Source organism: Lissotriton helveticus, chromosome 10 (genome assembly GCF_964261635.1).
Source record: "Lissotriton helveticus chromosome 10, aLisHel1.1, whole genome shotgun sequence".
NCBI lineage: Eukaryota > Metazoa > Chordata > Amphibia > Caudata > Salamandridae > Lissotriton > Lissotriton helveticus.
Window position 1 is genome coordinate 724,102,459 of NC_136071.1, and position 25,178 is coordinate 724,127,636.

The window sequence follows — 25,178 nt, forward strand, 5'->3', positions numbered from 1 at the left end:
AGTCATGTATACATTTTTACAACTTCACACCAAAATCGGAACATAGATATTGAGCCCAAAGTCATGTATACATTTCTACAACTGAACTACACACCAAACTGGGAATCCCCGCTTCCTACCATGCGAGCTCATTTTGTAATGCGCAAATAGTCACTAAAGAGGGCAGCTTCTGATGCTGCATGGACTTAGGAGGCTGTACTCTGCAGTGTGAGGTGGTGCCTGAGATGCTGAGGACTTAGCGAATTTATGTTTATGTTATGTTTATGCACCTCCCGTGACACGCCTCACCGCGCTCTGCATTGGCAGACACGGTGAAGGAGCCACGGGCACGCTTTGTGACTGCTAAGAGGTCGCTTTATTGTCGAGGCAGAACAGTGCTAACTTTTGTGCTCCAAACTTGAGTCCTTACTTTTCCCGACCACTGTTCCATGAAATAGGCCCACAAAAGAGGCAGGAGCACCATAGTGCACATTCATTATTTATGTGGCGGTGATGGGGTTCGGCGGGGCCGTATCCTAGCACTCTGAATTCTGATCATACCGGAGTTGAGTGTGAACGAGGGGTCTCCCTGGCCGAGCGGTTCCTTCGGTACTTGTCGTATTCCTGGGTCCGGTCAGGTCAGAGGTCAAGTCTTCAATCAAACCCCATACAGAGGCCGCAGTACGAGGGAGGGAGAGAGAGCTCTGCCCCACCCCCCCAGACAGGGGGTTACGTACCCGGGCTATGTATTGACCAGCCAATCCTGGCGCTGTATGCAGCGCCAGGATTGGCTGGGGGGGCACCATGACTCCTCGCCCAGTCGCCCTGTGTAACCCCGGGGGCTGCGTCCCGCCCCCTGGTCCTCTCTCTAAGGGGGAATTCACAGGAAAACGATCTGCGCATGCGTGGGCATGTTTGTGCCCAAAAATACACTTGCGCAGCTGCAGCAGGCCCATCCTCCCCCCCACCCCCCTGCGCACTCCGGAAAAGTCGGGTGTCTCCCGGTTTCCCGGCCGGCAGATAGCGCGATTTTTAAAAATATTTGTATTTGGCTTTTAGTGACGACGCGGTAGGTCCATGGGGCTTCTCTCTTCTCGACCTAAAGAAGGCAGACAAACAGGGCTGGCTTAGTTACTGACGACTGGTACGACAATCTTTGCTACACACCCTGCCCCCTGCTCCCATCCCAAAAACGTATTTTCCACGAATTCCCGCTAATAATACATTGGTAATATTAATAATAAGATAACTTTGGCGACTAATGCACTTGCTAAAGAGATATGTCTTTTGCCTACATAGTCACAGTTTTGACTAAAAATAGCTCAAAGGGTTAATGGGACTGCATGAAGTTTGCTGACTGCCTACTTAGGTAAGTTTCTCACTAGAGTAAGGTCCCATCCCCTGCAGTATGGTTTTGAGCCATACCTCCACAAGATACGGCTTGCGCTTCAGGATTTAAGTGTGCCGGGTCCCTCCGGGTCTAAGAGCAATTAGCAATAAAGAACAGGCGTTGAAACAGGTTCCCATTAGGACCTATCTTCATGCCATTAACTTTACTGGTACATAACACTGAGAAAATTCTGACCAATTACTGCAAAAACGTTGAAGTATTACGTGTCACTGAGGTAGTTCTGTTTATTTTTCATGCTTTACTTAATATTGCATCAAACCCCCAGTCAAAAGGCACACTTTAGGAATCACAAAAATGTAGTTCACATGTTTAAGCCATGCCCTTAGAAAGGTCATGCATCTTTTAGAACCGCCCCCCCTAACTATTTGCCTCCCACTTAAATCCCTGCTGTACTCTGCCATGTTTGACATATAAGTTCAGGCTTGGAGTGGCCCTTGTTCAAGCTCAAATTACAAAATGGCACTAAATGTTTTTACATGAACATAGATGACCTCTGTAACTGCACATTTGGTGGAATTCAAACAGCCACACATTTACGGGAATAGCCAGAAAAAATACACACACTTTGAACCTTGTCCCAAAAAGCTCCTGAGCGGAGGGATGAAGCAAGTGAACCAAGCATACATTTAGAAGAATCCTCTGCCTGAGGGAACTTTGAAATTCTTCAATTGTCTTCTTTCATTGGAACCATCCTTCTTTCAGTCTTTTTTTATTTTTTAATATGTATTTATTGTTTTTCTCCCAACCTGAAACATCTGGCAATGTACATTACACAATTATGATTCAATACAAAGCATTACATCGTCATTCGTATGTCGTCTAGCCATTTTGTCTATACACTCAATTGTCCCTCCATTCTGCCCTCTCATATCCGTCTCCTTTTTCCATTCTCCATTGTGCGTCCAATGTTCATTCCAAGATTTGCTTCATGCACACCCTCAGCACACGTTTCAGTACCCTGACCAAGTTATGCATCAATGTAGATATAAGCCAGTCTCTCCCCCTGTCCCTCCCAAACACGTGCCACCGGTGTGTCCTCCTATTACATAATAATAAAACAAACCACACTATATAGTAATTACGGTCAGGGCCGGACTGGGAACAGAATCCGGCCCTGGCAAACTGCTCCGCTGGCCTCCCTGTGGTAAGGGGGAGTGCAGCTGAGCAGTTTGCGAGGGTCCGGTTTCTGCCGATTTTGTTACAGGGTTCGGATATTGCCGATCCCCGGTAAAATAAACGGCCCCCCAGGGACCCCAAACCGGCCTCCAACCTAGCGGCCTACCGGGGAAATGCACGGTGCCCACTATGGCCAGTCCAGCCTTGATTACGGTTAATACAGCTCTTCTCCCTCTGGTCTTGCCGGTCCGACCTAACATGTTCCTAGTTCTAAATCAGCGCCACTTGGAACTGTTAGGAGCCCACTATGATCCACTCGCTCGGGGTGTCCCCATCGGCGTTTCCAAAACGGAACCTCCATCAGACTCCGTGTCCGGCCTCTGCAGTGACACCACCAATGCCTCCCACGCCTTTGCTGTTTCTAGTGCCCTATCACTATAGGACCTCTTAGCATGCTGGAATCGAACCGTACTCTCACTAGTTGCCCATTTAATTAATTCTGCTTTCCAGCGCGCAATAATGGGCCCTCGCCTGGATTTCCAACGCGTAGTTAGTTCTCTTTTGGCGAGCAATCTTCTTTCAGTCTTTTGACCTCCTTTGTCACCATTATTCTTTTTTTCCATGATTCTTTCCATCCATTCCTGTACATCATCCATACTCTTTCTTTTGCCTTGATTAATTTCCTTTTCATCTATCATTCGTCCTTCCTTCTTGCCATCTATCCATTTACCAAACTTCCATCCTTCCATTCTTTCCATCTGTCTCTTCTTTCCATCCGTTCGTCCTTCTCCCCGTCATCATTCTTTTTCCCATTCATCCATATACTCTCCATCCTTCTCCCCATTCATCTTTTTCTCTATAGGAAGTGCTATACATTTGCAAAACCCTTCCTCTCTTCTATCCCTCCACTATCTTTTTCAATCCAAATAACAGACTAACAGATCCACCGCTCAAATTAATTTAATATTTCCCTATACTACTTCACCACTAATCCGTTTTAGGTTCTGGAGTAGCATGCTACTCGCCAAAAAAGCACTTTAACTCTTCGTCAGAGGTAGCAAGTGCTATATAAATCCAATTCCAATAGCAGCAGGCTCGCTTTAGTCCTTTAAACACTGACCGTCACCCAATGTTCTCTGTCATCAGTTGAGGCTGCAGCGCTGCCCTGCAGCGTACCTCTTCCCTGTGTTTTCAAGATTCACTAGATAAAAGTATGCGCCTTTAGAACCCCGGACATATGTTACCTTTTCACGCTTATTGTTTTTCTTATGTTCGGTTCATGTCTAATTTAGTAATAGCACTGTAGCAACAATTTTTTTTTCTTTTTACTACCTTAAGGACACGCTTTCAAGTCACCATTGGCACAATAGGTGATAAGTCCAGAATAAAAGTCGGCTAGCCTTTGCTCCTTTTCCTGTGAGCACAGATTGCAGGTCAGCGTGGGCAAACAGCTGCTGCCTGCACCTACCGCAAAAGCTTGACTGCCCTGGCACCAGCCATGCAGCCGTTCTTTCTCTCTAGGGCACAGTTGCTCACAGTGGCTCACAACAACACTGGGTAGTCATTCACGAACAAGGGTGTGTGCACCGGGTATTATCTCAAGGCCGCTTTTGGACAATCCCACCAAAAAAGATAGTGTGAAAATGTGGGTTCCCGCATAACAGCATAAAAGGCCCCGGATTGCTGCTTCGTTTTTGTGTCCTCCTCACCTCTTCCCAGACGCTCCAATTTTCCCTCATGGCTAATGCTATTATAGCCGCTTTAACTCTTTTCATTCTTTTGATCCATGGCAATTTCCGTAGTGACAGTCTAAAAAAAACATTTTGTGCATCATTTTACTATCTCCTCTCTCTTATAACCTATTTCCCATTGACTCATTCACCAGCCAGGTAAGGTCATACCAATGGCAATAACGTTATTGTAATATAATTACACCACTGCAAAAAAAAAGCAAAAGTAGAACATTTCGTATTTTCAACCCCACCAACTTTAATTTTAACAAATGCGAGACCTATTGCATTGCAAATGCTTGTTTTAAGTGTTTTGTGTTGGCAAACACGTTTTTCTTTTTCTCATTTTGGTTGGTTGTTTTATTTTTTATTTTTGCTCAGTGGTGAACAGGAGTCCACACCCACTTTTTAAGATGACAATGTGGGAGTGGGCACCTGAGGTGCGCCTGTCTGCTGCTGGAGGCAAGAGTAGAGCCTCTTAGATGGCCACCACTTACAATCTATATACCTGCACAGGCCCCTTTCACCTCACCTCCAGGTAATATTACTGCTAGCTGTGATTCTCAAAAAGAGCACATCAACTTACAGTGGCCTCACTGTCAGGCAGAGAGACTCACAGGGTTTGGTTGTGGTGGTGGTGGTGGGGGTGGTGGGGGAGTCCCACCACATGCTGTGCCTGCTCAGTTTGGTGCATTGTCATACTGCACAAGACAATGAGCCAGCTATTATCTGTACTTAGTTATAATGAGCTCAGATCTGTCCTTTCGTCTATGGCTGCAACAGCCTGCAGTCTTTAGGGTCACGCGCCAGTGATAAAGCTGGCCTAGGGAAATGTACTGTTCGCTACATATCACAAATAAGTCCCACCAGCTGGTATTGGCCTGGGGCCCCTCCGGCAATGGCCGATTGCCCGTCCTGCCAATCCGATGCTGTCCACAGACCTAAAGACCAAATATCTCTGGCATCATCAGCCTCAACAAGGTAGTCCGGAGAAGCTTTTCCTATTATGTATAGAGGTGACATGATAATCAACTAAACTGCTACCACTATAATTTAAGTAGTTGTACTACTAGTTGTCTTATGTCCAGTGGTACCAGTAAGCCATTTCAGTGTTGCCTAACTCACACAGGTGGGTACAGAACAAAAAACAACACAAGACATTAACAGCAAAATAGGAGTATAGTTAAGGAATTATTTATTCATTTGAGGTATTTATGTAAGACTGGATACAGGCAGAAGAGCAACAGAGCACTTCTTAAGTATCATATACAAATATTAAGTACATTAACAAGCACAGCTACAAAAAGAGACAGCGGTTCTAGATTTTTAGGAACATTCTAAAAGGTGGGGGTTTAGGTCCTTTTGAGATGCCAACATATTTGAGTTGAGTTTAGATTTGGGTTGAGTCAGTAGATTCAGTTGTCTTGGTGCTGGGCATTAGAATGTCTTTTTCAATGTATTGTCTTTTTGGGTTAGGTGATCTCCAGTAGAAGGCTAGATTTACCTCTAGTTTCTTTCTTCATTTGAGGTGTGTAATTGTTTTTCAGGTAACCAATGTGATGCAGACCATTTTAAAGTATATTCTGGTCTTCAGAGGGAGCCAATACAGCTCACTTAAAATTTGAGACATGTGATCTCATTTTTCTGCACCTTTTGCAAGCAAAGGTGCTGCACAAAAGATGCCTTTTTGAGGAGCCAAGGTTGATTCCAAAAAGGGCAGAATTTAAGACGCTGCCTCTGTCATGGTATAAAAAAAATAGGACTTGCTTCGGACTCCTGTTCTGAAGTTTACAGGAGGGACAAAAGGTATGAGCTTTTTGAGAAGAAACAGTTGGAGTGAGGAATTTTCGGAGAGTTTTGAGATTCATCATGAGATTCTGGTTTACAGTGCAACTCAGCAATTTACCAAGGGAGAACAATTTGGGTGAGATACCAATGGTGAATGTTGGAGAAGCCCATTCTATCATGCAGGAGGACTATCTTCTGAGTTACGTTTTCATAACAGAAATATCAACAAGCATTAAAAATGCAATAGGTCTCGCCTTTTATTAAGTTAAAGCCATTTGCTGTGCTATACAATACCGTTCGCAAAGCAAATGGGTTTAACTTAATCAAAGGTGAGAGCTATTGCATTTTCAATGCTTGTTTAGTTTGTCCTTCACAAGGGGGAAAAGGTAATACTGTCCCTACTATTGCAAAAGTGAACTTTTTCAATGGGTGGAAAAAGTGTGTCCAGAGAAAGAAACAAATAAAAAAAATTATGTTGGTTTTCCTAGGAATGTGCAAATTCCTTGTTGCGGACTTGCGGTGTGGCTTTTTGTTTCTGTGAAACATATACATTTCCATCAGCATTTAAAACCAATTTAGGCACACAGCTCAAGAAAATGTATAGCGAATTAGCAAAGATTAGTGAATTCCACAGAACCTTTGTGATCCCGGTCCGGCACCTTGAAATAACCAACATCCCTCGAGAAGCGAGGCCCCCTTCCTCCAGAGGCTTGGGTGGCCAAGCATGTGGGGTAGGGCGTCATGTTGAGAACACCTGCTGATCTCACAGTCCGTTCCTAGAAACCCCCGGCAGTGGGAGGGCCAGAACCTTGTCTCAGACACTCTGTTCCTCAGCAGAGACCTGACCTACTCTGCTCTGCTCTTGTCCTCTGGCACAGGTGAGATCAGCACACTCCGTGCTGACCCATAGGACCCTCGGCCACGATGCCCCCCCGCTCGGAGGGCGTAGCCCCCTTATTAGCGAAGGTTAGAGCACGAGGAGAGCTGACCGTGCTGCTCCCGTTTGCATTGGCTTCCCTTCAAGGAAAGGGCCCGGCTGCGCCCGTGCGCCGCATGTTTGGCATCAAAAGAGGTGTTTTTCCAACTGTACATCTTCAGGCATTACCTAAAACATAACATGCATTGTAAAGCGCTCATTCACCCCCAAAGAGGCATCTTGGTGCCGAATAACAGATATGTATTGTTACCCATTCCAGTGGTACTCATTTTATCGACCTCAGAAGGATAAGCGGCTGAGTGGACCCGCACACACAGCATAATCGATCACTCAATTTGTGAAGCACGCATTCACCACGAAAGAGATTGTTGGTGCCGTTATCTGGTGTTTATCAGTACCTTGTCAATGGTGCACTTTGCATCGATCCTTGAAGGATGAATGACTGGCCGAGCCCCCCAAGGATTTAAACCTTTTATTACATGGTTAAACAGAGACGCCTCCGATGGGTTCAGGAGTCCACCGAACTACCAGAAATGCCCACTCGCAGACAACCCTTGCCTGTCAAGAGGCCCCTCAATTACAAACAGTGCTTGAAGTAGAAAAATAGAAGTGCATGTATTCTGTACCAGAGTGCCTGCTTGTTTCCGAGAGGTGCCGGTGCTCTCCAATTAAAAGTATTACATTTCTCTTGAAGTACCGGTTTCTCCCTCACAAAATAAAAAAGTTCCAGTACTCCGTACCGGCCCAATTAAAGCACTGATTTACAAACATCGAGCGTGCCCACATTAAGTCACAGACACCCTGACTTGTCACTTCACGTGCCTGCTGCTAGAAATGGCGCAACAGCCAGGGGGCGTCAAACCGCTTTCGTGCACTATCCTGCATGATTCCCAGTGCACAGCGATATATTTCAAACTTTGATCACAGTGTTCGAGGTTCCCGGCTCCCAGCCGATCTCAAGTCTTGCATTCAAACTTCGGATTTTTCTTTGAGCATGTTTAATTTATGCATTTATCAATTTAACTATTGCCTACTGAAGAAGGCATCCTCTCCGAAATGCACCGGGTGTGTAATTTAAATCACCTAATTGCCTTCAACAATAATGGAATTCAATAATTGGTGGAAACTGATAAATCCACGTACTTGCGTTTACCTCATTGTCTAGAAGAAGGTCAAATGGAATGCCAGCCTAGAACACTGCCTTGGGTCAACGTTTGAAAATAGTCATTGGTGTTCCATGGGGATCAAATTGTCAGAAAAGCCACAATCCAAAAGCAGCCCGGGCTGAACGTGAGAGGGCGGGAGCTGCCCGCGCATGCGCGCTCTAAGCCCCGGCACCAAAGAGGAGTGCGGCATCTGAAGTCCCGGGTCCCAGGAGGGGGCCCGGGTGAAGCCCAGCGCTGCGGAGGGAGATTGAGGTTCGAGACTGACCGCTGGCTGGCGACAGAGACACGGAACACGCTAAAAGAGCCCGGTGAGTTTGGGGGGGGGGGGTGCGTGCGTCTGTCTGTGTGTGCCTGCGTGTGTGCCTGCCTGTGCCTGCGTGTGTGCCTGCCTGTGCCTTCGTGTGTGCCTGTGTGTGCCTGCGTGTGTGCCTGCGTGTGCATGTGTTGTGAACAGCCGGCCGGGATCGGAGCGCGTGACCTGATCCGATTCCGGCCGGCTGCGTGCTCGTGACAGTCTGTTGTCTCTGCCTAGTCCTTGACAGGGAAAATGACTGAAATGATTGCAATAGATCGCTTTGCGACAGCAGGGGCTTTCGCCCCTGCAATCGCAGGCGCGACCTAAAAAGGGTGATCTTAAGTTGGGAATCTATTAGTGTATGAGAAGCCCACTTTCATGGAGCATCAAGCCCTGTGATTCCATGGGGAGACTGAATAGAGAGGGGATACAGTAGAGTTGTGAGGGGCTGTATATTCAAGAGAAAGGATGGGTGATCTGAAGGAGATAGTTCCACAAAATTTGATCTGTAGGAGTGGAAAGGTGGGAACCATTTCAGTCCTTGGGCTGCTATTCCCATCCTGAAAGATAAGATGAGCGAGCACTGAATCTAAAGCATGTCAAAGGCAGTTAATGTTCACCTAAGGGTTTAATGATGTTACAGATAACCAAAGTTTTGCTTTTGTATACAAAATCACTTATAAACCAAAATCTAAACATATTTCAATAGTTCTTAAGATCATATGAAAGGGTATTTATTTTTTATTTTTATTTTTTAAAATGTTTATTGAAAGAAACAGACATACAAATGAACAACCAAACTTCACAAGGCAGGGACATAATAATACATTGTCATGGGTCCGTGTGGGCAGAGCTCAAAGGTTAGGCGAATATAGTACAGTCGAATAAAACGGGGGTAGGGGCGAACAAGGAAACAAGCGACCTCAACACAATAGATGACGAGTGAATGCCAATTAGGGGGACAAAGACACGTCAATGGTCACATCATGTGGGGGAGTACATATATTACCACGGTAAGCATTCCACTGGGACCAAATTCTACCCCATTTCTTGGGCCGTCCCCGGGAGAGGTACACAGTCTTCTCCCGGAACATGCACCAGTCCATGTTGTCTTTCCACGTGGACAGGGTAGGCGGTCTATGCGAACCCCAGAGCTGGGCAATGTCCCTCTTCGCGACCATATTTCCAAGGGTCGCCCATATAATCTGAGCTGAACTGTAGTCATTAGGCTCCCAGACATTCAACAAACAATGCCTGGCCTCGGGCAGCAGGGACACACCCGTGACACTGTTCATGACATCATGCACTCGAGACCAGAACCTGACCACCTCTGGGCATTCCCACAATATGTGGAGGAAAGAACCAGACATCCCACAGCCACGCTTACATAACCCATCCAAGGAAAAACCCATTCGAACCAGACAAGGCCCAGTGACATACACTCGGTGAAGTATCTTTAGTTGGACGAACCTCAAGCGAGCAGGAATGGCGACCTCCTTGGGAGGGGACAATGCAGATTGCCAGTCCTCATCGTCCAATTCAAGTCCGTCTGCACACCACGCAGCCCGGAGGCGGACCAGCAAGTCAGCTCTGTCATTAATGAGTTTCTTGTAAATAACGGAGATCGTGCTGTCGGGCACGTGACCATCCAAAATGCGGTCCTCCAAAGGGGAAGACTCAGGAATATCGGCACCCGCTGCAAACACAGACAACAGAGCATGGCGGATCTGGGCATACCTAAAGAATTCAGTGTCACCAAGCTCATACTCCACTCGCAGCACATCAAAGGACTTAACAGTACCCTTCGACCACAAGTCGCCCACTCTGCTAATACCAATCATATCCCATTTATCAAAGCCTTTCGTTTTCCACAGATGGCCCAAGCATTCCGAATCATACAAAGGGGTGGCCTGAGTAAACCTGCCACACCAGCCCAAAGCCGCATTCGCATCACGCCACACTCTCACAGCAATCTTGGTGGGACCGGTCAGTGCTCCGCGGAGACCACCAGAGTACAACGCTCTGCTAAAGGTCCCCCCTGGCAAAATAAATCTATCCATGGAGAATGCCGGGGCAGGGCCCGGTGCGTAGGTCACATGATTAATTGCATTAACTGAGATGCCCAATAGTAACGCCTGATGTCCGGGAGGGCTATACCGCCATCGTACCATGGAAGAGTGAGTTTAGAAAGGGCGATACGGGCACGCCCATCCCAGACCAGCTGTCTCTGTAGGTTCTCCACTTCACGAAAATAGCCCGAAGCAATCGGGTCAAAGGAATTCTGAAGTGCATACAAAAATCGGGGCAGAGACATCATTTTGAAAAGCGCCGCTCTACCAAGGGGCGACAGCGGCAACCTACGCCAGCGAGCCACATCAAGCTTGAGCCGCTGAAGAGGGGGCAATAAATTAAGCTCATAACGCCTGGAGGGGTCCAAGGAAACATAAATCCCCAAGTACTTGAAACCAGTCTCCGTCACTTGAATCGGAAATCTACGCGGCAGTGGAGGGAGATCTCCAGTCAAAACGTAGACGCAGGATTTAGCCCAATTAATAACAAGACCGGAGTTCTTACCGAAGGAAGTAAGAACATCGAAAAGCACATTAAGGGACTTTTTAGGGGAGGTGAGATATAGGAGGATGTCGTCCGCATACAGCGAGACTTGATCCTCAAAATCAGGGGACCATCGGATGCCCCGCATAGAAGGTTCCCAGCGGAGCCACTCCGCCAACGGTTCGAGAGCGAGAGCAAAAAGGAAAGGGGACAGCGGACAGCCCTGTCGGGTGCCCCGTCCAAGCGCAAAAACGCAAGACACTCGTCCGTTAACAACTACCTGGGCCAGGGGACTCTCATAAAGAAGTTGCACCCAGGCTATGAAGCCCGGCCCAAACCCGAATTTCGAGAGGGCCGCACAAAGGTAGGGCCACTCGATAGTATCGAAGGCCATGGTAGCGTCAAGAGAAGCCAAGATGGCCGGTTCAGTAAGCGTCTCAGCTCTCGCGAGAACCCCGTGGAGTCTACGCAGATTCAAAGCAGTGTTGCGGTGCGGGATAAAACCGGATTGATCTGGATGGATCAGGTCCCCGATCACAGCTACTAAGCGATTAGCTAGTAGTTTAGCCAAAAGTTTGGGTTCGGCGTTGAGCAAAGAGATAGGTCTATATGAAGTACAACGATCCCGAGGCTTACCCTCCTTGGGAATGACAACAATGGTAGCGAGTCGCTGGTCAAGGGGGAGGGAGCCAGATTCCAGGGCCTCGAGAAACATGTCTCGTAAATAGGGCGCCATTTTGTCGGGTCGCAGCTTGTACAATTCAATGGGCAAACCATTGGGGCCTGGCGTCTTGCCCGAGCGGAGGGAACGGATAGCCACCGCGATTTCATCTACTGTAAGCGGAGCATCCATGAGGTCTCTGTCAGAGTCAGAGAGGCGAGGCAAAGCAATATCCCGCAACAGTAAACGGGAGTCTTCCTCATCCTGTCACAAACAGAGGTGTACACTGTCTCGAAGTGATCCGCAAAACACTGAACGATCCCAACAGGGTCAGTGACACACTCACCATCAAGCCTCTCAATCACGGGGACCACACGATTCACTCTCTCCTTATCCAACCACGCTAGCAATTTACCCTCCTTATCACCCACATCATACAGTCGTCCCTGCTGCTCCCTGTACATCACTTTCGCAGTATCCGTTACAAGAGCCTTGTAGTCAGCTTGTTTCAAAGCAAGGGAGTGCAACTTGATACTGGATACGCTCAGCCGGAGATCGTCCTCCAGAACGGATATCTCAGATTCCAAGCGCGCAACCTCCACATTTGCAGCCTTTTTAGCAGCGACAATCAGAGATAAGGACTGACCACGTACAACAGTTTTAAATGCTTCCCACAACGAAACAGCAGAAGAAACAGACCCCACATTATCATCAAAATAATGCTCGATGGCTTTAACAAGGTCAGAGCGGGTCTTGGGGTTCTGAAAGTACCACGGGTTAATAGGAGCTACTCTACCCTCATCGCCCGCCCCTACCACATACCGGAGCCACAAGGGGGAGTGATCGGAAATACCCCTAGGGAGCTGACGAATTTCTCTGATGGAGGAGGACTGGACCGCTGGCATTAAGAAATAGTCCAATCTAGAAAGACTACCGTGTGCCCCAGAGTGGAAGGTGTACTGCAACTGTGTAGGGTGTAGTAGCCTCCAGGCGTCGACAAGCCCGAAGGTCTCTAACAAATCGCTCAACCACCTTTGCGCCCTGGGTAGATCTCTGGGAGAATGACGATCAGAGGTGCCGGAGACAACCGAATTCAGATCTCCACCCAAAATCAGAAGCCCCTCAGGAAGATCCAATAGGACTCTACACAGATCAGCATAGGTTAAAGCCTGCAGACCCGGGGGGACATAGACTGAAAGTATGGACATGGTCTTCCCCTCCCACCTACCAGTGAGCACCGCATAGCGCCCCCTGTCGTCAAGTCGCACCTCGTCAACTGCGAAAGGGAGAGAGGACCGAATAAGAATACCAGCCCCCCTCTACCCAGAAGTAAACCCCGCGTGGGCCACCAACCGATAACCGCGCCTATTCATCGCCTGACAGGCGTTGCCTATTAAATGCGTCTCCTGTAGGAGGACAATATCGGGGGAATGATGCCTAAGGAATCGCAAAACAACACTACGCTTAATCCTGTCCCCTAATCCATTGACATTCCAGGATAACAGTCTCAACTCGCCGCCCCCCATTCCCGAAAGGTAGAAAGAGCAGGACCCACATAGAACACCACGATAAGTACAAATAAGAAAAACAATACGATGCCTCGTGAATTAACAAAAACACACACACACACACCCCACCCCCCAACTAGACCATGTTACTCCCCCCACCCTGCACCCCTGCGTAAGACTAATATGCCACCCCAACTTGCAGTGTGCCTGTCGCCCCATTACTAAACTAAGCTACGCAAAGAACCCAGGAGGAGGAAGAGTCCCCATTCACCCCCCGCCACCCCCAGGCTGATCTAGGCCTAACAAAGACCCAAGTCCAGACTCAGCTGATACAGCAAAAAAGTGCAGACGCCGGGATCCACAGGTGAAGTCCTCATTCAGCCACACCTCCGTCAGCGCCTCCAGGGTGCTCAGTATGTTCATTTCTCATAGGCAGGGAGTCGAGCCAGTCACTGACATTTTCAGGGCGATCAAAAAAGAATACACGTTCCCGATATTCAATCCGAAGCCTGGTAGGGAACAACAAGGAGTACTTAAGACCCAAGTCTCGCAATCGCTTCTTAACTCCCTGAAATCCAAGTCTTTGCTTCTGGACAAGCGGCGAAAAGTCAGGATAAAAGGAGACGGAGGTATTTTCAAAGTTAACTGGGCCCTTGTCCCGTGAAGCCTGTAGAACAGCGTCCCGGTCTCTAAAATGAAACAACCTGGCAATAATGGGCCTCGGGGGGGGGCACCTGGCTTAGCCTTCCTGCCGGGAACACGGTGAGCGCGCTCAACCGCGAAGAACTTGCTGAATCCAGCGGGAGAAAGATGGTTGGCAATCAAATCCTCAACCAAGAGGTCAACCCCCATAACCTCGGAATTCTCCGGGACACCAATAAGGCGCACATTGTTGCGACGGGCCCTATTTTCGTAGTCCTCGAGACGACGAGCCATTTGGTCATGCGAGGAACGCAGATTGCCGATCTCAGCCTGGGCTTCCGTGACATCCGCAGTAAGACTAGAAGTCTTCAAGCCCAGTGACTCGACCCTTTCATTGGTCTTCGAAAGATCCGCTCTAATCAGCGTAATGTCGATGGCCACCGTGTCAATCTTAGAGGCCAAGGCCTCGTACTGCTGTCCCATAGAGGCCTGCATGTTGGCTATGGCTCCCATGACGTCCTGCAAGGATGGGTCCGAGGACGCCGGAAAGAGGGTCTTAGAGGTATCCGATGCACGGCCAGCAGCGCCGGGCGACCCCTTGACCTGCAAGTAGTGGTCCATGATATTAGTCTGGTTTTGGCCACCACGGAGAGGTGCCTTAGTCTTGCGCTTCTCAAGAGGCTGCCCGGTGGCCATTTTGGAAAAGGGACCCCGAAGGGGTCCTTGCGACCTGGTGAAAATGGCCGGGCGCAAAGTGTCCAGACAGTCAACAAGACCAATTCGGAGTGTCGTAGGCACAAAAGGGCCGAGTCGTAGGCAAGTAGTCGGGCCAGCAACAAGCGGAGAGGAGACAACAGGTCAGCCGAAAGTGGTGAGAGGCTGCACCCCTGCCAATCAGAGCCGGGAGCAGAAATCGAAACCGAAAGTCAAGAGGGGTCGACCAGAAGGGGACCCTCGCAGCCGTTGTTGATCAACTACTCCACGGCCTGCTCAGCAACCGAGCCCCCGGTCCGCCTCGGGGTGGGCCTCAAAAAGTAGAGACGATGCAAAAGTGGACCCCAGCGTCCAAATTCGATTTCTCAAAGAGTTCGAAGATCAGCGAGGTTGTGCGAACAAAAGCCCGTCCTCGAAATCAGGATGTTGCCAGGATAATCGTAAGGGGCGGCGTGGGTCCGGGGAGCTCTGTGCTCACGCGACCATCTTGGATGCCCGCGAAGCTCCTCCTCCATATGAAAGGGTATTTAAGCGTTAAACAGTAAATAAGGAAAGAGAAGGTGAAGCAAGCTAAAACAATATGGTCGTCATGCACTTTCTAAAATACATCCTGAAATGTATTCTTTCTAATACGCTGTAAGATTGTTTCAAAATGTTGTCTCATAGTAGAAAAAGCTCCCAGCTGAGCTTGAGGCCTTTCAAAAGACACTGTGGAGCAAAGACTTTCTCAACACAGGAGACATATGCAGCCTCTAATGTTTATTGGTCACGAAATTCACAGTCTGGTTTTGATGAGCAAGGACAGTGCGATAGGCCTGTATAAAGATTGGAAAGTAACCCCATTATAGGCACCTGTCTACCAATACATGTAGCACAGTGAAATGCTAACAGCATCACAGAAGACAATAGAGGTACCAAACTGGCTGCTATGTGCCATTCGAGGGAAGCTAGAGTGATAAGTAATTAGTGTCTTAGCTATCCTGCTGTTTCAGCTACTCTATTTCCTACTGCTGGACAAAGATTGGATATTGCATAAAAAATTGTTCAAATAGTATGGATGAATTTTTAACACTTACCAGTATTTCAAGCTCCTGTCGTTTAGGATTGTGGATGAAGAACGTGAATGTTTCTTCCCAAACAGGTTCAGTAGTTTTATATTGAATCTGCAAAATATGAAGACAACATATTTTAGCATCCAAAAGCATATGCATGACTACTCTTCTATTCTGTGAAGCACTGCCATAGAAGGAAAAACCTGTAAATCATGGTTCTCCAGGATTGATTTCTTTCATAGATTCAAATGTTTGAATCTTCCCCGTCCTCATGGTGGCAGCCCCACGGTATTCAAAACAAGCAGACCGAAGTAAATACATTAAAAGACATAGGGAACACAATTGACATAGTTAACCAATTCACATTGTTTTAATGGACCCAAACTCCAGCCAATCAGAGGCAAGACCCATGACCACTCTTCCCCTGCAGGCTCTCTATGCTTTAGATTGCGAGCACAAGTGTAGCATGCATATCCATGAGGTATCAAAGAGGTGAGCCTAAACAGGGATATGGGCCGGTCGCATGTGAATCTACTAAAGTTATCAATACCCGAGAACAACAATGTACCGCTAAGTAATTTGTTTTTTCCCAAGAATTGAATCGTTCATAAAATCACATGCTTGAATCAGAATAGCTAGCAGTAAGCAAAGACCGCATGGGGGAGGGTTAGGCAACAAAACACTCTCTAAAAAACAGAGTATCTTGCGAAGACACAACACAATAGGTACAAATAGTGGAGATATAAGGAACAACTACATACTACCAGAAAAATATCACAAGAAAATAAAGAAAGAATAATGTGTACCTTATTGAAACAGGTGACGCAATACTGCCTTTCCGACAGCAGCATTTGCCTTGCATGCTGAATCCAAACAGTATTGTTTGGTCTTGGTATGAGCGTTCTACCACGTTGCTGCTCTGCAGATGTCTGGAAGAGACACTCCAGCAGACGTTGCCATCTTTGTCGTTGAATGAGCAGCAACCTTCGCAGACAACAGTCTTCCTGCTTTTTCATGGCAAAAGGTGATCACCGGTGATTCCCAGTGAGCTATTCTGTTTCTAGTGTGAAGCCCTTTTTGGGAGGTGCAAAAGGGATGAAAAGCTGATCTGATCAACTCAGTCGCAGCCAGCATTAATTGCGGTTGGGGGTGGTGGTCAGGTGGGTCGCTTGGGGAGTGGTGCTAAAATAATAAATTTTAAAAACGTACCTGTCTGCCGGCCGGCCATATCAAGCGTTTTCTCAACTCCTGCTTCTGTTCTCCTGCCCCCGGCAGGAACAAGCAGCAGGCAGCCTCCCTTCCCTCCCCTAAGCCAATCACAACACTGCAATGGCAGCATTGTGATTGGTCAGGACAGCACCCGGCCAGGCGCCTATGGGGAGGACAATTTCTACATGAAAGGGCTGCCAAACCAGTCACGTGCACGTGACTGGTTTGGCAGCCCCAGAGGTCCAACCAAACCAGACATGCTCACTCAGGAGTGGGCACACCACTCCTCCCCTGCCCAGCCCTGCTCATAGCAACCAGCAACCAAACATTTCTGCTTTCTCGCAGTGCGAGAAGCAGAAACATAAAATTGTAGTTTTACCATTTTATGTTTCTGTTTCTCGCACTGCAAGAAAGCAGTGGGCCGACGCTCCTCCGACATACTGGAAGAGCCACCACTGGATCTACTTAAAGTCTTTGTTCGGTGAATATAAAATGTCAAACAACATTTGATCAACAACAAAAATAATTAAGGGGGACCCAAGGGCAGTTTATTGACCAGCTCTTAATACACGCCCCAATTACATGAACCACAAAAGTATTAGAGGGTCAGAATCTCAAAGGTGATTACCAAGAACAGAGGTGGTTACCAGAAAGCCAAACAAAAAGAACTATAGCAACCAAGTAAGGTTTGTGTCTAGTCTCTGACACCCATCAGTCACCACTCGGAACCGCCCTTCATCATTTGGGGCTCCGAGGACAAACACCAAACCTGTTGTTTACTCCGACAGAGAAGGACTAGCCCTCCTGTGGGATGAGGATGGTTGATGTGAGTTAGGTATATACTCACGAATGTGACTGTGGGGTAAAAAAAGAGTGCAGTGCTAGGGATAAGTAATACCAAGAGTGATAAAAGTGAGTAAAATTGGTTTAAAGAGCAAAAAATATATTTTATTAAAGTACAGCTCTTGACACCAAGGTTAAAAAATAGACAAGACAGGGGAATAAATAAGCTGTCTAGCTGTGGAACGTGGTCGACATGTTTCAGCAATTATTGGCCATGTGGCCTTGCTTTCTTCAGGACCTCAATTTAAACGCTACTGCAAACAAAAAAACCCCCAAATGTGAGATAATATGTTCTATACATAAAAAATACTAGAAAAATACTGGAACAAATTCATTATTAATTTAGTATGTCACCTGAACCTTCTAGGTGTACTCGTTCCGTTACTCCTTACCAATTCAGTAAATCACTGAAAAAGAAAGACATGGCATAAACACCGCAACCACCACCTGTCCACCACAGTAAACTACCTTATACACCATTGTACATTCTTAGCTTAGGTGAGATCCATATCTAGGATATTTAATCATTACACACTGTATAGTACTAGTGTCATACGTGAAAGTAAAATGTGAAAGAGTTTAAGTACAAATTTCACGAAATACTTCTTACCTGATTAGTAAGAAGTAAACACCTCACCCCACCTGGCTGCGGCTCAGGACAAAGGCGAAGCACCGCTCTGGAAAAGGTGAGTAAATCAAGCAAGTGAATCACTCACCCACGTGTCAACAGAAGATTCGCCATAGGAGCTGCCGAGACTAGTCATATAAGTATAGATATAAGTATAAGGCTGGGACACACCAGAGTATGATAATGTGCCAGTGTGACCCTATTGAACGGTATGCCCATTCACAGCCTCTACAGTCAAATGTTCATAATAATGTCCACTCATGGTTTAAATATGTTAATCTTACTACCACAAGTATTTCCAGGTAATGATTCCATATCAGTTGCAGTGACTCTCTCGTTTGTTTTCTCAAGATGCCAGGAGTCAAGCAGTGCAAGCTGATATGCAATGGACCCCTCATGACAGACATAGCGCTTCATGACACTAGGCTGGCCAACACACTGAACCCTGTAGGCAGACGCCGTTACAGTCGGCAAAACACGTAATTCTGCAATAACCCCCGTAATATAAGAAGGAAAATGCTTCCGCGTTCACCTTACCTAACCGTCGGTACTCCAACGCGGCATCTGTGCCGTCTGGGGAGGTACCGGCAGAATGTTTACACTCTGGTGTGTCCCAGCCTTATACTTATATCTATACTTATATGACTAGTCTCGGCAGCTCCTATGGCGCAGCCAGGTGGGGTGAGGTGTTTACTTCTTACTAATCAGGTAAGAAGTATTTCGTGAAATTTGTACTTAAACTCTTTCACATTTTACTTTCACGTATGACACTAGTACTATACAGTGTGTAATGATTAAATATCCTAGATATGGATCTCACCTAAGCTAAGAATGTACAATGGTGTATAAGGTAGTTTACTGTGGTGGACAGGTGGTGGTTGCGGTGTTTATGCCATGTCTTTCTTTTTCAGTGATTTACTGAATTGGTAAGGAGTAACGGAACGAGTACACCTAGAAGGTTCAGGTGACATACTAAATTAATAATGAATTCGTTCCAGTATTTTTCTAGTATTTTTTATGTATAGAACATATTATCTCACATTTGGTTTTTTTTTTGTTTGCAGTAGCGTTTAAATTGAGGTCCTGAAGAAAGCAAGGCCACATGGCCAATAATTGCTGAAACATGTCGACCACGTTCCACAGCTAGACAGCTTATTTATTCCCCTGTCTTGTCTATTTTTTAACCTTGGTGTCAAGAGCTGTACTTTAATAAAATATATTTTTTGCTCTTTAAACCAATTTTACTCACTTTTATCACTCTTGGTATTACTTATCCCTAGCACTGCACTCTTTTTTTACCCCACAGTCACATTCGTGAGTATATACCTAACTCACATCAACCATCCTCATCCCACAGGAGGGCTAGTCCTTCTCTGTCGGAGTAAACAACAGGTTTGGTGTTTGTCCTCGGAGCCCCAAATGATGAAGGGCGGTTCCGAGTGGTGACTGATGGGTGTCAGAGACTAGACACAAACCTTACTTGGTTGCTATAGTTCTTTTTGTTTGGCTTTCTGGTAACCACCTCTGTTCTTGATAATCACCTTTGAGATTCTGACCCTCTAATACTTTTGTGGTTCAAACAACATTTGATATCAAAGGAATGGTGAGCCCTCTTTGCAGCCGAAGAAGGTTCTTAAAGTAACAATAGACTCATTCAAGTGAAAAGAGGTCGGAATCTTTGGAAATAATTTAGGGTTGGTTCTCAACAACACTTTATTGTCTCTTAACTGTAAAAAAAAAGCTATGTGGGGGCGTGGCCAAGATGACGACGTGATCGGACGCATCTTCCTGAAGCTCCCGCCACAGCTTGATTTAGCACAGGCCCACGGCCCTAAATAGCGGTAACCGGCGCCCGGTTCTGGTGGGAGCACCCCAGAGAGGACCCAGGGAGCAGCAGGAGGCAGGTGGTTCCCGAGCTGGGGAGGATCGGCGCCGCCGGCGGGTGGCGAGATAGGAGTGGAGGCGGAGGCCGGCGAGAGACACGGAGGACAGAGTGCTTCGGGAGACATCTGACCTGTTGCCTGCCCGAATAACAGCCTAGCGGTGACAGCGGGGGCGGCGGACCGCTCGGTGGCGAACGAAGGTGCGGCTTGTGGCATACCGCCCGACTTTGGCGGCGGAGGAGACGGCACCCCAGCTGCCCGCCATCTTGTGTGCGCTGGTGGCCGCCGAGCGAGAGGCCCTGGGGAACACCTCGGGGCAGCTGCGGAAGCTCCACACAGCGGAGGACTGCTCGTTGGGCGGTGGATGACGGCGGCTGCCCCGCAAGTCGTGAGACATCGGACATAGGACGGGCAATTCAGTGGAAGAACCAAGGTGAGCCGCCATTTTAAGACTGAGCTAGGCGGGGATCTCCACGTAGATCGGCCTCCGAATCGGGAGAGCTGGTGGGGACGCAGGTGTGGCCCAGACTACCAACCATTCGTGGCCCTTGGCAGCAGAGAGCAACTAATAGGCGGCGAGAGCAGGGTGAGTCCTGACATTCGTGGGAAGAAGCTGCTTGCAGTACCGTGGCCCTTGAGTCTGGGGCACCTGGAAACCGCCCACGGGAGGGAACACAGCAGCGCGACTACGCAGGAGGAGCCCTGGCGAGAGCGCGTTGAGCCGAGGTTAGTCCCCCCGACCTGCGGAAGGAGGAACAGACGTTGGGGCCTAGCCGCGAGGGATTACGACCACTGGCGGATGGTGGTGGCAGAAGAGAGCGCGGCTGGAAGCGTGAGTGCACGGAGCTAACGGGGTGCGAGAGGAGGCCCAGAGGATCGGAGGCGCCAAGGAGCGGGGGAGATTATCCTAGGCGGCCTAAGCAGTGCGCCTTACGACCTCACGCCTGGGCCTTCTACCACAGCAGTGAAGCGGCCTCTCGGCAAGCCTGCCCCCATCTGAACCGGGTGGTACGAGTCAAGAACCCACTTGGGGATTGGCAGCGTGGGTTCATTCGGAGAGACAGCGGTTGACAGGGTGTAGGAGGTAGACCGCAGCACCTGGTGGGCCTGAGCGGCGAGGAGGGCCCTCGCAGGGTCCGGTCTCATTGGAGCCCAGGGATGTCCACCTCGAGAGTGCAGAAGGAGAAAACAGTCAAAGACATTTTTGCTAAGGCCGAAACGGCTCAACAGGTCAAAGACATGGCAGCCAATACATCACCAACAGCGACGGAACGGACGGAGGGCTCGAAACCGATCACGAAGGCGTTCCTGGAGTCGCTCTTTACCACCCTGCGGGGGGACATACATGCCCTGCAGAAGGAGTTCGCAGAGGAGATCAAAGACGTTCATAAAGACGTGGATGGCATAGGAGAACAGGTGGCGGGTCTGGAGACGAAGAGCGACTCCAGGGATACAGAAATGAAGGCGCTCCGTCAGGAGATAGTCTGGATTCACGATCAGCAGGTGGACCTCCAATCACATTTGGAAGACTTGGAGAATCGCTACCGTCGCCATAATGTCCGTATCCGGGGCGTGACGATGTCCGAAGACACCAGAGACCTCTTCGGCTTCACTGGAGCGCTGTTTCGCCACATCCTAGAATGCCCAGCAGATACGGAAATACGGATTGACCGCGTACACAGGGTGGGTCCACCACGTTCCTCCTTGGCCCCACCACCGGACATTCTTGCTTGTGCGCAGGACTTTCGCACTAAGGAGGAGATACTGTTGAAGGCGCGGCAGAAGCACCCTCTGTCCTTCCAGGGGCAAACCCCTGTCTTATTCCAAGATCTGTCCGCCCTTACCCTGCAGAAACGACGCTGCTTTAGGCCCGTCACGACTTTCCTCCAGCAACAAAATATCTCCTACTGCTGGGGCCATCCCTTCCGTTTGATCTTCAAAAAAGACAACAAATTGCATCAACTCCGGTCTCTGACAGAAGCATGTCAATTATTGGGTCTAGATCCGCCTGCTGAAACGGAGGAGGTGGAGAGGCCTGCCACAGAGACAGATGATGGAAGACCGTGATGGCGACAACAGACTAGAAGACGCGGGTCCGGAAACCACCAGCGGCAGAGATAAAAGATGGCCAGAGGGTGGCGGGGGAGGCAGTGTCATCGGGCGCCGAGGCGTCTCATCCCAGCTGACTTTGGAGATAGTTAATCCTGGCTGGGTCTTCTATGTATTATGTAGTATGCTGTCGGCGGGGGTAGGGTATTCTTCGATTTGACAGACTACCCCCGTGTTGCCTTCTACCACTCATCTCTGGATGATGGACAATGCTGTTGATTATATCCTTTTCGTTGGGGGGGATTTTCTTATTGCTAAGTTGCGAGTTATTTGGGGTAGGTTAATTAGGGATGGGGAGGGGGGTTCCAGGTCCACGAATGCGTGTGTGTGGAAGGTTAAAGCTCTCGGTGTACAACTGTTGGAGTGGAGGTGTATCACTACACAGGGACATAGAGGGATCGGGGGTGAGGATTGGTTATGCCAGCGACTGAACTGCGTCTTCTCACCCTGAATGTCCGCGGCCTAAACAACCCTTTGAAACGGCGGGCTGTCCTCTCGTTCCTGGAGAACTATAAGGCTTATATTTGCCTACTTCAGGAAACGCATCTCTTGGCCAAGGATTGCTTTAGGATGAAGTTGCGTTGCTTCCCGCTTCAGTTCTTCTACTCAGGGCCCACTAAGACGGCAGGGGTGGCGATTTTGGTGGCCCAGCACTTTAGGGGGAGGGTAGGGAGGAAGGTAGCTGAAACACGAGGTAGACTGCTCTCCTATAGCTTTTCCCTGGGGGACACCTCCTTCACAGTCAGCTTAGTTTATACACCCAACGAGGGACAGGAGAGATTTTTTCATCAGGCCCTTACTGAGGCAGTTGCAACACCAGATAGGCATATTCTGAACGGGGGGGGGGACCTAAACTTGGTATTTGACAACCTATTGGATAGGTCAGGGCAGCGCACCACGCAGTCAGGAACCTTATCCCGAGAGGGGTTGGCCAGAATAGAGGAGATGGGGATAGTTGATCTCTGGCGCAGCTTTCACCCAGGAGTCCGGGACTATTCCTATTACTCTAATGCCCATAAAACCTATGCGAGACTGGATTACTTTTTATCCTCCACATCACTTAGAGCACTGGCGACAGAGGTGGAGATAGGTGCTGCGGCGCTTCCCGACCACGCACCGTTGTCTGTGGTGTTCTCTTTCCCACCTGTGACTAGAGCTGCGCACTGCAGGAGATTGCGCGATACTTTGCTACACCGCCAGGACACTGTAGAGAGAATCAAAGGAGTTATTAAAGACTACCTATCACATAATCACACCTCAGACACATCTCTGGCTACACACTGGGCGGCGCTCAAGGCAGTACTACGCGGTGAGTTTATCGCGGTCTCGGCAGTGGAAAACTCAGAGAGGGCTCGCAAATGCGTGGAACTGACGCTGCGGACGAGGGAGCTAGAGCAGATGCACCAGAAGACAGGTGCGCCTCGGGTGTGGAGGCAGCTTCGCCAAACACGACAGCAGCTGGCTGCCTTAGATCAGGACAGGGCTGAATTTGCGGCATTGAGGATAAGGCACATGTACTACACTGGGGGGGGATAGGTGCGGGCGCCTGTTGGGACGAGCACTCCGGGAAATTCAACAGCGACACATGGTACAAGAGATTTCCACACGGGATGGGGAGCGTGCCACTGACGACGGTGACATAGCGAAGGCCTTTAGCGACTTTTATACTTCCCTCTATGCAGGGGCATGGCTCGATCTCGCAGACAGTGAGGCATTTCTAGAGTCTGTCTCCCTCCCGGCCTTGTCGAAGGACCAAGTGGAACACCTGGACGGTAAGATTCGTCCCGAGGAGGCGATTTCAGCGATCTCGCGCCTTAAGTTGGCCAAGGCTCCGGGACCAGATGGTTTCACAGCAATTTTCTACAAAACTTTCTGCCCCCAGATAGCACCATTATTGACCGCTTTATTTAACTCATTTGAGGAGCCTGGAGCGATTCCGCGGGACTTATTGGACGCCACCATATCGGTCATCCCTAAACCGGGGAAAGACCGCACGCAATGTGGAGCATATCGCCCCATCTCTCTCCTTAATGTCGATCTTAAGATCTACACTAGCATCCTGGCAGCGCGGCTGGCACCGCTCATGCAGGGGCTGATTAGAGCCAGATCAAGCGGGATTTATCCCAGAGCGACAAACGGTCGACAATACCAAGAGGGCTCTACATCTGATAGAGAAGGTCACGCGCACAACCGGGGATATATGATGCTCGGAATTGACGCCGAAAAGGCATTCGACCGGGTCCACTGGCCTTATTTGGAACAATTCCTGATAAAAGCAGGGATAGGAGTGAAATTTAGAACCTGGGTCCTGAATTGTTATACCTTCCCCACGGCGACGGTGAGAGTCAACGGGTGCTCCTCGCCCCGTTTTCCCATTGAACGGGGGACGCGGCAGGGGTGTCCACTATCGCCTCTGTTATTTGCGTTTTATATGGAGCCACTGGTGCAGGCAATGAGAACGACCTGAGGGTACAGGGGATTAAGTTTGGTGCATATGTGCACACGATAAGCTTATATGCGGACGATGTCCATCTTTCCCTAGCCTCCCCCAAAGCTTCACTGCCGGCATGTGCGGAGATCCTGGAGAGTTTTGCTAGAGCGGCGGGCTTCAAGGTTAATATGACGAAAACGGTGGCACTAGACCTCTCGCTCGAGGGGCACACACGGGCCTACTTGCAGGCGCACTTCCCCTTCCGGTGGGCGTCGGAGGCTTTCCCTTGCCTGGGAATCCAGTTGGCGACCACTCTGCAAGACACGGTGCGTATCAACTACGCCGGGTTGCGCCCGACTTTCCGCACGGAATTGGGCAGATGGAGGCATCTCCCATTGTCCTGGCTGGGTAGAGTGGCTGCCATAAAAATGACTATTCTGCCGCAAATTCTGTACTTATTTCGCGCTATCCCACTTCGTCCCCCTGAGGGATGGATCCGAAAAACGCAGTCAGAACTCGCCCA

The 25,178-nt window shown here is 48.8% G+C and overlaps 1 protein-coding gene across 3 annotated transcripts in view; it reads right to left on the reverse strand.

Annotated features, from left to right (window-relative positions):
* ESYT2 (extended synaptotagmin 2) overlaps positions 1-25,178 on the reverse strand; it is a 641,975-nt gene that overhangs the window by 58,122 nt on the left and 558,675 nt on the right. For all 3 annotated transcript variants that reach the window (XM_078663275.1, XM_078663276.1, XM_078663274.1), the window contains one exon: positions 15,577-15,663. In XM_078663275.1, coding sequence (XP_078519401.1) covers positions 15,577-15,663 — 87 coding nt within the window. The remainder of the gene's footprint in view (positions 1-15,576; positions 15,664-25,178) is intronic.